Source organism: Syngnathus floridae, chromosome 6 (assembly GCF_059516105.1).
Source record: "Syngnathus floridae isolate MCC-2025c chromosome 6, RoL_Sflo_1.0, whole genome shotgun sequence".
Classification (NCBI taxonomy): Eukaryota; Metazoa; Chordata; class Actinopteri; order Syngnathiformes; family Syngnathidae; genus Syngnathus; species Syngnathus floridae.
In genome coordinates this window covers 18120517-18133869 of record NC_142418.1, presented here as the reverse complement: position 1 = coordinate 18133869, position 13353 = coordinate 18120517, and the positions used below count along the sequence as shown (strand labels likewise).

The window sequence follows — 13353 nt, the reverse complement described above, 5'->3', positions numbered from 1 at the left end:
TTACGGTATATTGCCAACAACACTCACAATGATTAGTCTTTTTTTTTTCTTTTTAAAACATGCCAAATTTTTATTTGTGAATATATCTCAACATAAAAGACATTTTTTGGAGCATAAGAGGATGTGGCGCATAGCGGCTGATAAGCCGGACTGGCTTCTGATTCAGCCTCATTCCAGCAGACACGTGTGAAAGTCAAATCTCGGCGAACACACACTAGCACACACACACACACACACACACGTTCTCTATGAATACATTATTCATCAGGACCAATGGAAAGGCAGACCAGGAGGAGAGAACCACATCTGTATGAATCCTACAGAGGTACTTTGCTGATAGACTGATAGACTTGTCCTTCAGCATTCACCTTAAATGGCTGTTTTGCCATCATTTTGTGTTTCTATGTGTGTGTGTGTGTGTGTGTGTGTGTGTGTGTGTGTGTGTGTGTGTGTGTGTGTGTGTGTGTGTGTGTGTGTGTGTGTGTGTGAATGATTGCAATTGTACAAGCCCACATGATCAAACAAACTCATCAGTACTCGCTACTCTCAATTTGCTCTCGTTGAACATTTTGGCAACCGTCCAATTTTGAAATCAATTACTTCTGCCATGCTGGGCAGAAAATTCATCTCATAATTAAAACGCTAGAGATGTGAAACATGTTAATGGAGCGTCAGCCTTGCCTGTCGCAAATCTAAATTCTTTTTGTATCAGACTGGCATGATACATTTTTGTGGACAGGAAAAACTCATTTAGTTTTTGCAATCTGATTTTAAACACGTGTACCGATATCAGTTTATTTTCCACCCTTTAATTCTAGTGTTACGTGATAACATGAGTGTTAAAAAAAAAAGAAGAGCAAACAAAGCAAGCCACAGCACAACATAAACATCCAAACCAAAAGCAGTCTTTAAATTCATGTTTACAAGCTCTCTCAAAAAACACACAGAAAATGGGCAAATAAAGGACACAAGAATGTCCTCAATCACATCGTAAAACAGAAAATAAATATCTGTAAATCTCTGTTCACAAGTAATTTTTTTTGCACATTTATCTATTTTATTAGGGTTGGTGGGAGCAACAAAGCAGTGCGAATCCGAACGTGTTAAAGGTGACCCACACAAAGCCAGATAGATGTCTTTTAAGACAAGCAGATAGTGAAAATTCAATTCAAGAGCATCCTACACCATCTTGGCTGATGTATCGTCTACGAAGCGTTTGTAGAGAAGATGATGACTGCCTCCATGCTCTGATTCACAGACCAAGCTAACTAATAAAAAAGGAAGATTTGTACTTGTCACCTTAAATATAATTTCTCATTTTCAGAGCTCATAAAAGAGGAGATAAATCACATCTTTTCAGACCTGCCTAAATCGGAGCAATACATCAACAGACGAAATAGATTTTCATGTGAATGCTTAGAGAAGAGAAAAAAAACAACATTTCACATCCTGAAGAAAATCATGGAATCAAACTGTCACAAAATATTTTAAGACCTTGTCCAGATTTACTGAAACTGCCAACGGATTCAACATTATCCCTTTTCACATCGGCTTTAATCTGCATTGCTTTCCACAAATCCAATTATGTCCTAATTGAGTGTTACAAGGCTCATTGATTATGACAGCAGCAGCGCGGCACTGAGCACATGAAAAATATTGCTTGGAATTAGCCGAGACTCACGGGAGGCCTTCGGGAGACAAGATTTCATATGGAGGCAATATTTTGCTATACGACTCAATTTGAATCGACTCGCCAACAACCTTAGTGGAGCACAAAATGAAGCGTGAAACTAAAATGATTGAAAGCAATGCATGATTTCCCAAGAGCTTAAATCAAAACTTGACAATTAATGGAGCGGTGGCCAGTCTTTGCACCGGCTCATAAGAAAAGACAGATTAAATAAAGATGTCAATTTACAATTAAAATAAAACAAGCACGTTTCTATGCATTGATTTGAACTTGACCCTGAGTCACTTCTCTTTCACAAGACTTAAGTCGTTCAGTAAGGTTGCTGCCAAAGCAAGATAAAGACGTTCAAAGTCCTCGCACACGCACACAGCATGAGACAGAAACAACAACTAAATTAAACTCGTCTTCTATCTGGATGTCACTGAGACTTTTTAAATGGTGCACAACTGAGGAAGTCTTTAGGTTAATACGGTAAGGTGAATAATTGAATTCTAGTGTGGCATGTCATTTGTAAGTTCTTTAAAACGATTTGTATAGTTAGGCAATCGATAATATTAACTTGATTCTGCACTATATTTATATGTGACGTTTTTACAAGTTAAATGATGCACATATATGCACAAATACAGACTGTTACTTTTAAGAGCAACCGAATTACGTTCAATCTATGATGTAATGTGCAGGGCATTCTGGGAACTGTAGTCGTCTTACTATAGTAAGCTATAGCGGTAGCTCGTTGAGCTCCTCATGCTAGCCACGACTTCTAAATTATTAAAACACAATGTTAACTATAGTATAAATATAGTCTGGGTGGTTAGGTCGCCACAAAAAGTGTTTAAAATGCGTTTTCTAGACAAAACGAGTTGTTTCTTCAGTGTTGAAGCACTCAACGCGGGAAGCAGCTGAGTATAATTTGTGTGGTCTGAAAGTTGTCTGGGAGTAAAAGAGAAAGGAAAAAAATGACAAACGATTTTTTTTACCTGACAGGACTTGTTTTGTTGTAGTAATCTTTGTGTTAGTTTGTCTTAGAGCTCACTTTCAAAGTGAATACGAACGTTTGCTGTCTCTCCTCACACTCGCGTGACTTATGACGTCATCGGTTTACGTCACGGATGGACGCGATTTAAAGTGTAGAAATATCGCGACACCTGTCATGTACCGCCGACCGTCATGAAGTACACTTCCACACTATGCATACCTCAATTTTGTCCAATAACATCACTTTAAATAAAACTAAATTAAATGCAAGGTGCAAAGTTGACATCACAATCAGCTAATTTTGATGTGTGGTGGCAACATGAATATTGGTCAGGTGCAGTGATGTTGCATCCTTCAATGCACTTTGCTTCCTCTAAAAAGGTCTTTTGATCCAGCCTCCCTAAATCTGATACAAACCGAGTGTCCGGCACAATCAAAGTGCTTCTGTGTGATGTCATTAGAAGCATTCAAAGCATTCTTTGTTCAGTGACCCCTTTATTTGATGGCTTGCTTTTTCTGCCCAGAGCACATTGGATGTGGTGGCTTACTGTGCTTGAGAAGCAACCTTTTCTCAGGGGTGCTGGGAAGCAAAGTTGTGTTGCTTTCTAAACTAAGTGTAGCTATAATCCCGCAATAATGAGTGTACACTGACATGGAAGCAGTGTTGCGAAACGGACACGGTCTCAGCACCGAGACTGATCGCAGCACAGCAAATCTCTATTAGTTCACCTTTTTTGCCTCCAGGTGCACTTTTGCCATTTCAATAGTTGTGTGAAGACTTTTGTCCTATTCATAGACTATAATTGGAGCAAAGGCGTTGCTATGACCTTTGGCAACGTAATGCTCACACACTTTGCTTTCACTTAAGCTTTTTCGAGCATTCCTTTCCTTAATACTGTTCCCGAGCTCCGCTGTTGTGCTCATTTTCAGTCACTTTCATATTATTTGCAACATTTATCAGTTTCACAACATAAGATTTATGACCATGTTAGCTTGTCAGCATATATTGCAATGATTTAACAAAACATACACTAAATTGTAACTTTACTATCTCGTGTTTTTTTTTTTACAAACTATCGCATTTGAGTAACTTTCAATGTAGACTAAATATACAATTTCCACCGACTAAGGAATCGAAATAATAATTTATCCATTGAAGGTAAAGTGCCAAGTTCAGTCTCGATCCTTATCAAGGTGTTCGTCTCTTATCAACGCAAGGCTGAACCTCGTCTTAAAAAGACGGCACGTTATCGTCACGGAAGGCCACATGGCGTGCTTGGTCGCCTCGGCCCGCTCACACAGTCGCAGCTGTAGATTGAGAAGCGAGCACACCTGACTGCAGCAATGCCACCTCACAAGTGGATGTAATCCCAGTAAGCAGCAGGTGGCCTTCCACATTGGCTGCCCGTTTCTCCACTTATTCCCTCCCCCCACCCTTTTCCCAGTCCTCCAGTGTCGTGGTACCCTTTCACAGGGCCTTTGGAAGGGAACAAGGCACGCCGTGGCCCGTAGCTGTGACAGTCACCCTCTGTGCCACAACAGGACCGGGACACCTGAGCTGACCCAACGCTAGGCAACCAGAACGCCTCCAAGGCAAAAAGCTTGGGACTTGGCGCGGCTTTGCGGAAGGAACTATCACATCAGTGTGCCGCTTTGAATTGTGGTGAGAAGTTCCCCTGGGTGTTTGAAAAAGAGACGGACGGCGCAATGGATAAGGATGCTCTGCTGGACTACGAGTACCCAGACTATGACCCCGTGTCCAAGAAGATTAACGTTGAGTGAGTAAAATGACTCGTGTTGTATTTGAAGTAGAAAAATGTGTGGTATGTGAACGGGCAGTTTGCAATATTTCATGTCAGAGTTTGCAGGCTGCATCATTTTTCACAACATAGTTACGAAAGTTTTAGAAAGAGAACATCTGAGAAAGGCAAGCAAAAAAAAAAAAAAGATTCCATCTGCCGTTAATTCAAAGGTGACTTCCCACAATGCAATTGGCTATGTTTCCATTCTTGCACAAATTATAATTAATAAATTAAATATGACTACAAAAATCTTTTTGAGCTCACCAGTGAGACGGGATGGCGATAAAACAAAGGGATGTTTGTCAAATAATCCCACATTCCCACTATATACCTTGAGTTGTGGTCCTTTCCGCTTTCATGTAGCGTTTTAGCAGCTTTGTAAACAGTGCCGAGCGAGCCTGTAGTTGTGAATTTTGACATTGCTTTCAATTTACATGTGGTTTGATGTGATGCCAACGTCTGCTCTTTCAACCACAGCCAAATTCCCAATTTGGTTCAATGTTTGCACAGGTGAGAGGCCCTTGTCAACTCTATCCCGAAATGTCGTAACGCGCCCTCCAGGAGAAGTGCTTGCAATGTGAAAGTGGTCCCGACCGGGCCTCGTTCTCGCTCTTGTAACGCCAACATAGGGCATCGGTTGTTTCCCCGCGTCACGCCGATAACAATCGGGTTAAATGCAAATCTCTGCTACGGGATTTCAGGTCCTGATGGTGACGTGTGAAAGGTTTAGTTTACAACACACGCACTGATTGTTCTTTTTTTTTTAGAATAATTCCTCCATGTGACCCCACTGCAGATGACAGGCTATACCACATCTGCATCAGCGCAGTATCAGTGAGTCTCTTTTTTGATGTTATTGAAGTTTTAGCAAATACTTTTTCTCACGCACCTCGTATGTGGCTCACTTGCAAACATGATATCAACTAAGACAAAATGTCCTCCTGAAACTGACTTTACGTCTTCTGACAAATCAAAAGCTGTTCCAATTAAGAGCAAGGCATTCTTCTGCCTTGGCTTTCCTAAATGTGTTCCAGGTCATGAAAGGTCACTGAACTCTCTCTGTTCGATGATCTTGACAAATGATGCCACATCCACAGGGGGGTCCCTAATGAGCCACTGCCTTTTGTGTTTTTCCATCTACATCAACTTTTACAAGTTGCTGCTACTCCGCTTGTTTCTAATGTATCTCCTCTTCCAAGCTGGTCGTCATGATGATCCTCGCGGTCCTAGCCAGACGCACTAAAACTGGCCGCCAACAGAAAGGACTCCCGGGTTTACTCAGGTGAGGCTCTGATAAACGGCTTTAAAATTGATGAAAAGGCAAAAGACTTTTTGAATGATCATCTCAGCTGCATGCTACGTCGCTAACGTGGGCTCTTGGTTTTCCACAGTCCGGTGAACTTCCTGGACCATACCCAGCACAAGGGCCTAGCAGTGGCTGTTTTTGGAGTGCTCTTATGCAAACTCTGCGGCATGATCATCTCACCAAACCCTCTGCCCTTCACGACGGAGGCTGAGAACAAACGTGAGGTCATTCTTGTGCTGCTTCCTCCGACCGCGGTTGTCCTCGTTTGTTTTTTTAAAACCGATGTGAGATAGCGACACATTGTTATGTCCTCTGAGATTGGGGACGAACTTTGTACTCACAGGCTCATGTCGTTACATAATTGGATTGTTTTCCTTTTGTCACCCCCCCTCCCCTCCCCGATACTTTGCACAATGCCAAAACCAGATTTAAAGATTTAATTGGTAGAGTAGGTTTAACACAGTGTGATCTGCAGTCACTCAGAGTTGGTTTTGGAATTAGTCAGAGGATGTTGTGCAATCTTTTTTTTTTTCCTTATCTGCACAGAGTAGACAACACAAGGCTTAAAATATAATCTCAAAATTGATGCTTTGGAATAGCGGATTGCAAAATATGGGCTTTAAAAGTCAACATTTATTATTGTTTGATTAAAATACATTTTAAATATTTTGATCATTTTTTCTAAAATGCACATTTTAACTACCATTGTTGTTTTTTTAACTTTGTTTACGAATGACCTGGCCCATCTGTCATTTTTAAAAATCAAATGTCTTTTAGCAAAAAAGTTGACCAACCCCTGCCCTTGATTTCTGAGTTTAATGTTTGGATAGAAAAAGTCTAAACACCCCTGGTCAAATCATCAGCATGATTATGGAGGTCAGAAGGGTTTCTGAATGTATTATTTGATTGTACTTTTGCACACTTTAACTTTTTGCCCATCTGCAGAAAACTGGATGATTCTGGGAGTGTTCTTTTACCCCGCACTTTACTACCCTCTCCTGGCATGTGGCACCCTGCATAATAAAGTCGGCTACGTACTAGGAAGCCTTTTGTCATGGACGCACTTTAGTGTCTTGGTTTGGCAAAAAATTGACTGCCCAAAAACACCGCAGGTATGCACCGATCACAACACACACAGTCAATGTCTGTTCATTTATATTCAATAATTTGTTCGGGATGACAGATTTAGTACCACGTCCATCCTGCTTCTTTTTTTTTTCTTTCTGTGCAACAAATGCTTCTGATTGAAAGCAATTAGTTCCCCTCTCTGGTGGTCTTAATTAAGAAGCTTCGTAACACTTAATCACGTTAGTGTGTCTCAGTGCCATCATTCATTGTGTAACGGTTGTCTATTTGATAAAGTTGCCAGGGTAATGTGCCAGGCTGAGCTAAATGGAGCCTTTATTAAAAGTGCAACAACAAAAAAAGCTACCAAAATGCACCTGCAATTTATTTTTCAATATGTTTTGTGTAATGTCACTTATTTGACGAGTGACCAAAACTATTTTCCCCCCCCATTTTAGATCCATAAACACTACTCACTGTTCTCCAGCCTGCCCCAAATAGCTTGCTTGGCATTTCTTAGTTTCCAGTATCCTCTCCTCCTTTTCAAGGGTTTGAAAGGCACCGAAAAGAATAATGTTACTGAGGTAAGTCGTGTTGCCCACATTTTCTCCGCTCATGTTGAATTTTTGCACCTGACATCATTTTTAGGATTTAAACAGCAGCTACTACAGCGACTATGTGAAGAAACTACTCAAGAAGAAGAAGCAAGTGAAAATCAGGTCAGAGAGCCTGTTCACATATGAATATAAGAAGGGGTAACATATGAAATACTTGAAATGTAACTCACATGATTCCCTCATTTTTGCTCATCTTTCATTGCAGCACCGAGAGCCCCAAGCTGCCTCAAAGAATAGCAGATGCGGTGATGTCTTACATTTATACACCAGAGGAAGGTGAAGTGTCATTTTAGTTTTTATTCTATATCCGTGTGCGCCACTTGACATTGTTGACCTTTCTTAACAGCTTTTAGGTTCCCTCTAAAATTGGCCATATCTGGAGTGGTATCATTTATCACACTTTATCAGGTACACTCCAATACTACCTTATTTTAATGTCTGGAGTAATGTAACAAATGTTTCATATTTCAGGTGGGCTTGCTACTAATCATGGCTGTGGTGCCTTCGCTCCAAATCGCCCGCATGGGAGTGGATGAAGACATCGCCAATGTTTTAGCCGGTTTTAGGATCGTGCTCTCTCCAGATAAACACGAAGTGGTCCAAATCGTGGTCTACTACATGTGGTGTGTCGAGGGTGAGCCAGCAGCTTCGATTTTGAATTCCATTGCGATCACTCTAATCCAACACAAATGACTAATGTTGTATTTCTTTTTTGGCAGTGTGCTATATCTCAGCGATGACCCTGTCAACCCTTGTCAACTTGGCAATGTTCATGAGGTCCATGGTCCTCCATCGGTAGGAACAGACACTTTAAAATCCGTTTCTTCCATTCTTTGCCGCAGGAGCCATAAGAAAGTGTGACATTATGATTCTGCCATATAATACAATAGCACACACGGGTATTATTCTGACATAATGGACTAGTAATCTTCTCGACAGACAGAAAAGCATTTGTTCTGCATGAAATGCCGCAAGATGCGAAAATGGCTATTAAAATGAATGAAATGTTCTGCTATTACAGACAATTGCTTTTGGTATGCCTCAATTCTGCAGGGCCAACCTAAAGGGGCTGTACAGGGGAGATATCTATAATGTTTATAACTGCCAGAGAAGTATTCGGGCTTCCCGGCCAGCTCTGGTCTGCTGGATGGGATACACCAGCTTCACGGCGGCTCACGTCTGCATCGGTAAGGTTGGAAGATGAAATAAAAGATGCATTACAAGAGCCAGCGCATTAGCTATGACACGATGTCATGAAATGTAATGCATGAGATGAATTTTTAAAGGACACCTTAAAGGACACAATGATGGCCCATTTTTCATTAACAAGCCCAGTTTATGTATTTTTTGATCAAGAAAATAAAAGAGTTAGCATGTTCCATTTCATCCATTCATTTTGCAGAAATAATGAAACAATTAATGCCTTTACAAATGCCCACTTTGAATGAGAACTATAGGCACACACCCCTCCCTCCATGACTTGATTGGTGACGTCACGAAAGGTGACGATCACGATTTCTCCATTGGAAATCATTTTACAGACCTCGCTTATCCTCTCAAAATAACAAGGATCAACCAACCTCAAAATGCACGTGGAAAGCTCTACTTCGACACATTTCAACCCCTGAAAACCTCACAAAACATTCGCAGATACGTTGTTATATAGTCAAGTGAAATTGGGTTCATTTAACTTACATTTCCGCCGTCTATCCGAAAAGGAGGTGCTTTAAACGGCCACAGTCATCTGAAGGCTCGGCCTCCTCACTGGAGGTCCGGTGGTCCCAATGTTAAAAAAAAAAAAAAAACGACCTCCGGGTCTTGTCTTGCAGTTATTTATCCAAAATTGAATTGGAATTCGGCCAGCAATTAATCCGAAACCTAATTTCTTTCGGCGTGTTGCTACACTCGGCCACAACTATTATGCATCTTAGCTGCCATAAACGTTCAAAAATGACTATTCCAGAACAAAATGTTGGCTAAGCATCGTAAGCAAGCCAGAAAAGAAGCCTTCATGTCCAAACATGCCTTCACTTCCTTCTTTGACGTGGTCAGCCTGATGTCAATTAAGCAAACGCCACTCCTTAAGTGGGCGTCAGTAAATCCAAAATACCGTTAAATCACTGCGGGGTTTTTTTTTCCCCAAGGGAGAATTGTTGAATAATTTTTGAATACCGACCAATCATACAATATAATATTCAGCCCGGTTTAATGTCCCTTTAAACACTTATTATATTACTAATACGAATAAGCCTACAGAACCTGTACAGAAATAACATTAAAATACAGATGCAGGCCTTGTATTGGATCTCATTAAGTTGCGCAGGCGAACAAAGTGCTTAGAGAGTATATTGTCTCATTTTAATTGGTAACTAAATGCATTTTCTAGTAATTGATTTAAAACGACGGAGGAGTTGGATTGTGGTTGGATGCATTCAAGCTGCAATCTCTCTCTCTCTGTCTGTCTGTCTGTCTGTCTCCCCATTGTAGGCATGATTGTGCAAACCATGGTGTTCTTCCTCTGTCTTCTCATCACTGTCTTCCTCATTCTCATGCCCATCCTACACGGACAGAACTTGCTCCTCTTTCAGATCCTGTGGAGCATGTGGTGAGAATAAACCTTGGTAGACCATGTCACTAGGTCCGCATGAGGCTGTGTGTTTTTCCACGTGTGTCCCTCTAAAATGAATATTACAAGAGGGTTTTTGGATTTTGTTCCTTTAGGCCTTTCTGGCTGATGATTCTCCTGGCAGTGTTGATTCAGCATATCACTTCTAGGTTTTGCTTTATCAAAAGGGTGGCTGGCACACGAGACCTTGACAACAGGTAATGTGGACTATTTATGAAAACAAATGCAGGAAAATAATATCAATTTACACTAGTGGTGGTAGATTACATTCTGTTAGATGTACAGTCTTTTATTTTATTATTGTTAACTTTATAAGGTCCCTCTGTAAAAATCTATCGAGTCAACCGGCTCTCTCTTCTAGGGGCAACCTTTTCCTGCTGACCTACCTGCTGTTTCCAGTCAATGTTCTCATCGGGGTGCTGCTAGCAGTCTGGCGCATGATCATCACAGCTTTGTTTAACATTGTTCACATGGGACGCATGGACATCAGTCTTCTGAACAGAAATGTGGAAGCATTTGATCCAGGTCAGCCTCGTGTGTCCATTTCTGTGGAAACATTGGAAAAAAATGTCCTCTGAGCAAATATTTGCTTAGAGAATGGAAATATTTTCTTGTTTGGGAGCTTGTACGACATGCAATGCAGTGCTGGGGACTCTAATTGCACTTGCTTCTCTCAAATGGCATCTGTTGTCAGCAAAAGCAGGTGCTAAAAAAACAGGGGGGAGGAGGGGGGGAGCCCATGATTGTACAGTCATTATGTGTGATTGCCTCAAAGCTCACATGGAGCGCTGCGCTGCATGTTTAGTGATTTTTTTTTCCTTCTTCTTCTTTCCACCTCCTGTGTGTGTCTGCAGCCTACCGCTGTTACGCTCATTATCTGAAGATCGAGGTGAGCCAGTCCCACCCTGTGATGAAGGCTTTCTGCGGGATGCTGTTGGAGTCTGTAGGCCAGAAGAACAAGGTCGTGCAGAGGTCACGGGATGCTGAAGAGGGTGTGTAGCACTTAGAGGAAAAACAGCTCATATAGAATTTGCAGAAAAAAACATATTGATTCGAAGCAACATAACACGAGACGAATTTGTTTTGAATGTGAACATCCAGTTTTTCAACAAAACCACTTGGAGTCATTTGGCGATGTTTTAGAATTCAGCGGCGGGTCTCCGAAAACGTAATCCCATCAGGACAGCGTCTAGCACACCCGGCAGAAATGAAAGGCGAGCTGATTTAATATGTGAGGAGCAAATTGAGTCACGCGTGGAATAATTCACAGTCCTGCGGCTTATGGTCTCAATAAAGCGTTGTCATAAAGTATTCAGCGCTTCTAGTGGTGTGCTCACTTTGGCCAAACATGATCAGTTAAAAGGTGTTATTTAAAGAATAGAAAGAAGGCGAAATTTGAATTCGGAGGGGAAAATAAGGCAATGATAAATGAGGGGGTCATCCAATAAAGTTAGCTATAAAGAGAAAAATACATCAGGGACCTTAAGATGAGAAAAATAACCCAGCTTGCTTAATGATTGAGCGATAATAACAATCATGTGTTGTATTACATCGATGAATTCTTTCGGAGCCGATTACGCAGATGAGCCGCGCTAATTGCCTGGTTACTATTCATGTAGTCGAGGGACTGACACGTTTGGTGTTAATGGCGAGACCTGCGTGTGTGCGTGCGAGTATTCCCATCACGTCTGGAGGATTACAATATGATTGCTTTCTATTATTACTGCTCCTATCGTATCTGTGTGCTCCTCTGGGCCCTTCAAATTTTAGTGTTGATTATATTCCGGAGAAGAGAAAACGCACACTTACCACTCAGCACAATATTAGGGACACCTGCAAAGAGACAATCGTTAATAGGGGTCCGTTTTATCAAAGATTCGAAATATGCATTTTGTTGATAATGTAGTTATGACTTTACCTATCGTCCAAATATAATAACTCAGTAAATCCAACATTCATCTGTAATCCATTCTAATACTCAGAATGCCATAAGGTGGCGCCAAAGCCCTGTTATGATAGGAAAGTAGTTTTTGGTATTAAAAAAGTACTGTAAATGGATCTTGACTGATTAAAGTCTTTAAATGTATTCTGAGTACTACTTCTCTGAGTGTGTATGTTTGTCATGTTCAGGTATCCAGCTGGTCCAGCAGGAGAAAAAGCACCCGAAGGTGTCCAGTGCCAAGCGAGCTCGGGGCCACTGGCAGCTCCTCTTCACGCTGGTCAACAACCCGTCAGTGGTGGGCACCCGCAAGCACTTCCAGCAGCGCGCGCCCACCGACAGCTTTGTCAACGGGAGCCTGAAGGGCAGCGGCAAGAAGGAGGCCGAGGCGGCCGCCTGCAACTGAACAATGAGGCCTGCATGGCGAGTGATGAATGATGCGCTTCTGCTATCACACCCCCCCCCCCCAACTCATTGTATAGACCCGCAGTTAGAGATCAGTGCCTCCCATTCTGCTTTGTTCTGTGCATGTTCTCCACAGGTGGCTAACATGGGAGGGGGCCTCACAATCTCCAATATCCATCATGATGTGAAATCCTCCACTTATTTGCTTCTACTCAAAATATAGGAAGGTGAAGTTCGTCATCACTTCAGATCATGCAAAGTACCCAAATGAATGTGATAAGCAGCATTTTGAGAAGGTATTTATTTCAGAGCCTGACTATTTATACAATGATATAATCATGTTTCTTTCGAATTGCATTTCGATTTTTGTGTAATTATAAATAACAGAGTTAGGAATGACCAGGAAAATGAAACATTTTTATTTGTGGTATGAAAAAAAGAACACGACCTGCCTTTTCCTGTTGTTGCTGCATCTTCTCTATTTCCCGTTGAGAGATATTTTTGCATTTATTTGCCAAATGTCAAATTTTAAGTGAAAATCCCGCGAATATCCTTATTATTGACATAAAATAAACACGAAAACTTGCTTAATTGTGTCGTCTGTCAATATGGAATGTTTATCAAAACAGAGGGATACGTACGCATATTTAATGATTTTTTTTTAATATTGTAAGTGAATAGCAGCCACTAAAAATAAATAAACTGCGCGGTTAAAATGGCTAGAGGTGTTTTCGTCACCGTATTTACGACCATTTTTACACTTTTTTTTGTCTGTGACGTCAATGAAAAATTCCCGAGAAGCCTTTTTTTTTTCAAACGTTTTATTAATTCCACTCACAAGAAATGATATCCAAAAATCTTGAAAGCTCACGTTTTGTTTCCGTTTGACATATTTCACAAAAAAACTCACGAGGTATTAAAGTAC

At 41.1% G+C, this 13353-nt stretch overlaps 1 protein-coding gene across 3 annotated transcripts; it reads left to right on the top strand.

Annotated features, from left to right (window-relative positions):
- Positions 1-2073: 2073 nt before the first annotated feature.
- On the top strand, positions 2074-13019 carry stra6 (signaling receptor and transporter of retinol STRA6). Of its 3 annotated transcripts, none has more exons than XM_088378821.1 (18): positions 2074-2161; positions 4211-4446; positions 5238-5304; positions 5670-5752; positions 5862-5995; positions 6722-6888; positions 7300-7425; positions 7490-7560; positions 7664-7734; positions 7805-7866; positions 7930-8092; positions 8178-8253; positions 8512-8645; positions 9946-10063; positions 10180-10281; positions 10446-10609; positions 10939-11076; positions 12215-13019. In XM_088378821.1, exons 2-18 carry the CDS (start codon positions 4376-4378, stop codon positions 12427-12429), a joined length of 1962 nt encoding a protein of 653 aa, XP_088234947.1. In that variant the 5' UTR covers positions 2074-2161; positions 4211-4375; the 3' UTR covers positions 12430-13019. The 3 variants fall into 3 exon arrangements, with proteins under 3 accessions (XP_088234947.1, XP_088234946.1, XP_088234945.1); XM_088378820.1 differs by having other exon boundaries at positions 2107-2161; positions 4114-4446; XM_088378819.1 differs by lacking the exon at positions 2074-2161 and having other exon boundaries at positions 3694-4446.
- Positions 13020-13353: the final 334 nt, after the last annotated feature.

What these genes read in the sequence shown, in the direction of transcription:
- stra6 (XM_088378821.1), top strand. Translation starts at nt 4,376, where the DNA reads ATGGATAAGGATGCTCTGCTGGACTACGAGTACCCAGACTATGACCCC. An exon ending in ACTGCCCAAAAACACCGCAG is followed by an intron (nt 6,889 to 7,299) that starts GTATGCACCGAT and finishes CCCCCATTTTAG; the next exon opens with ATCCATAAACACTACTCACT. An exon ending in CATTTATCACACTTTATCAG is followed by an intron (nt 7,867 to 7,929) that starts GTACACTCCAAT and finishes TTCATATTTCAG; the next exon opens with GTGGGCTTGCTACTAATCAT.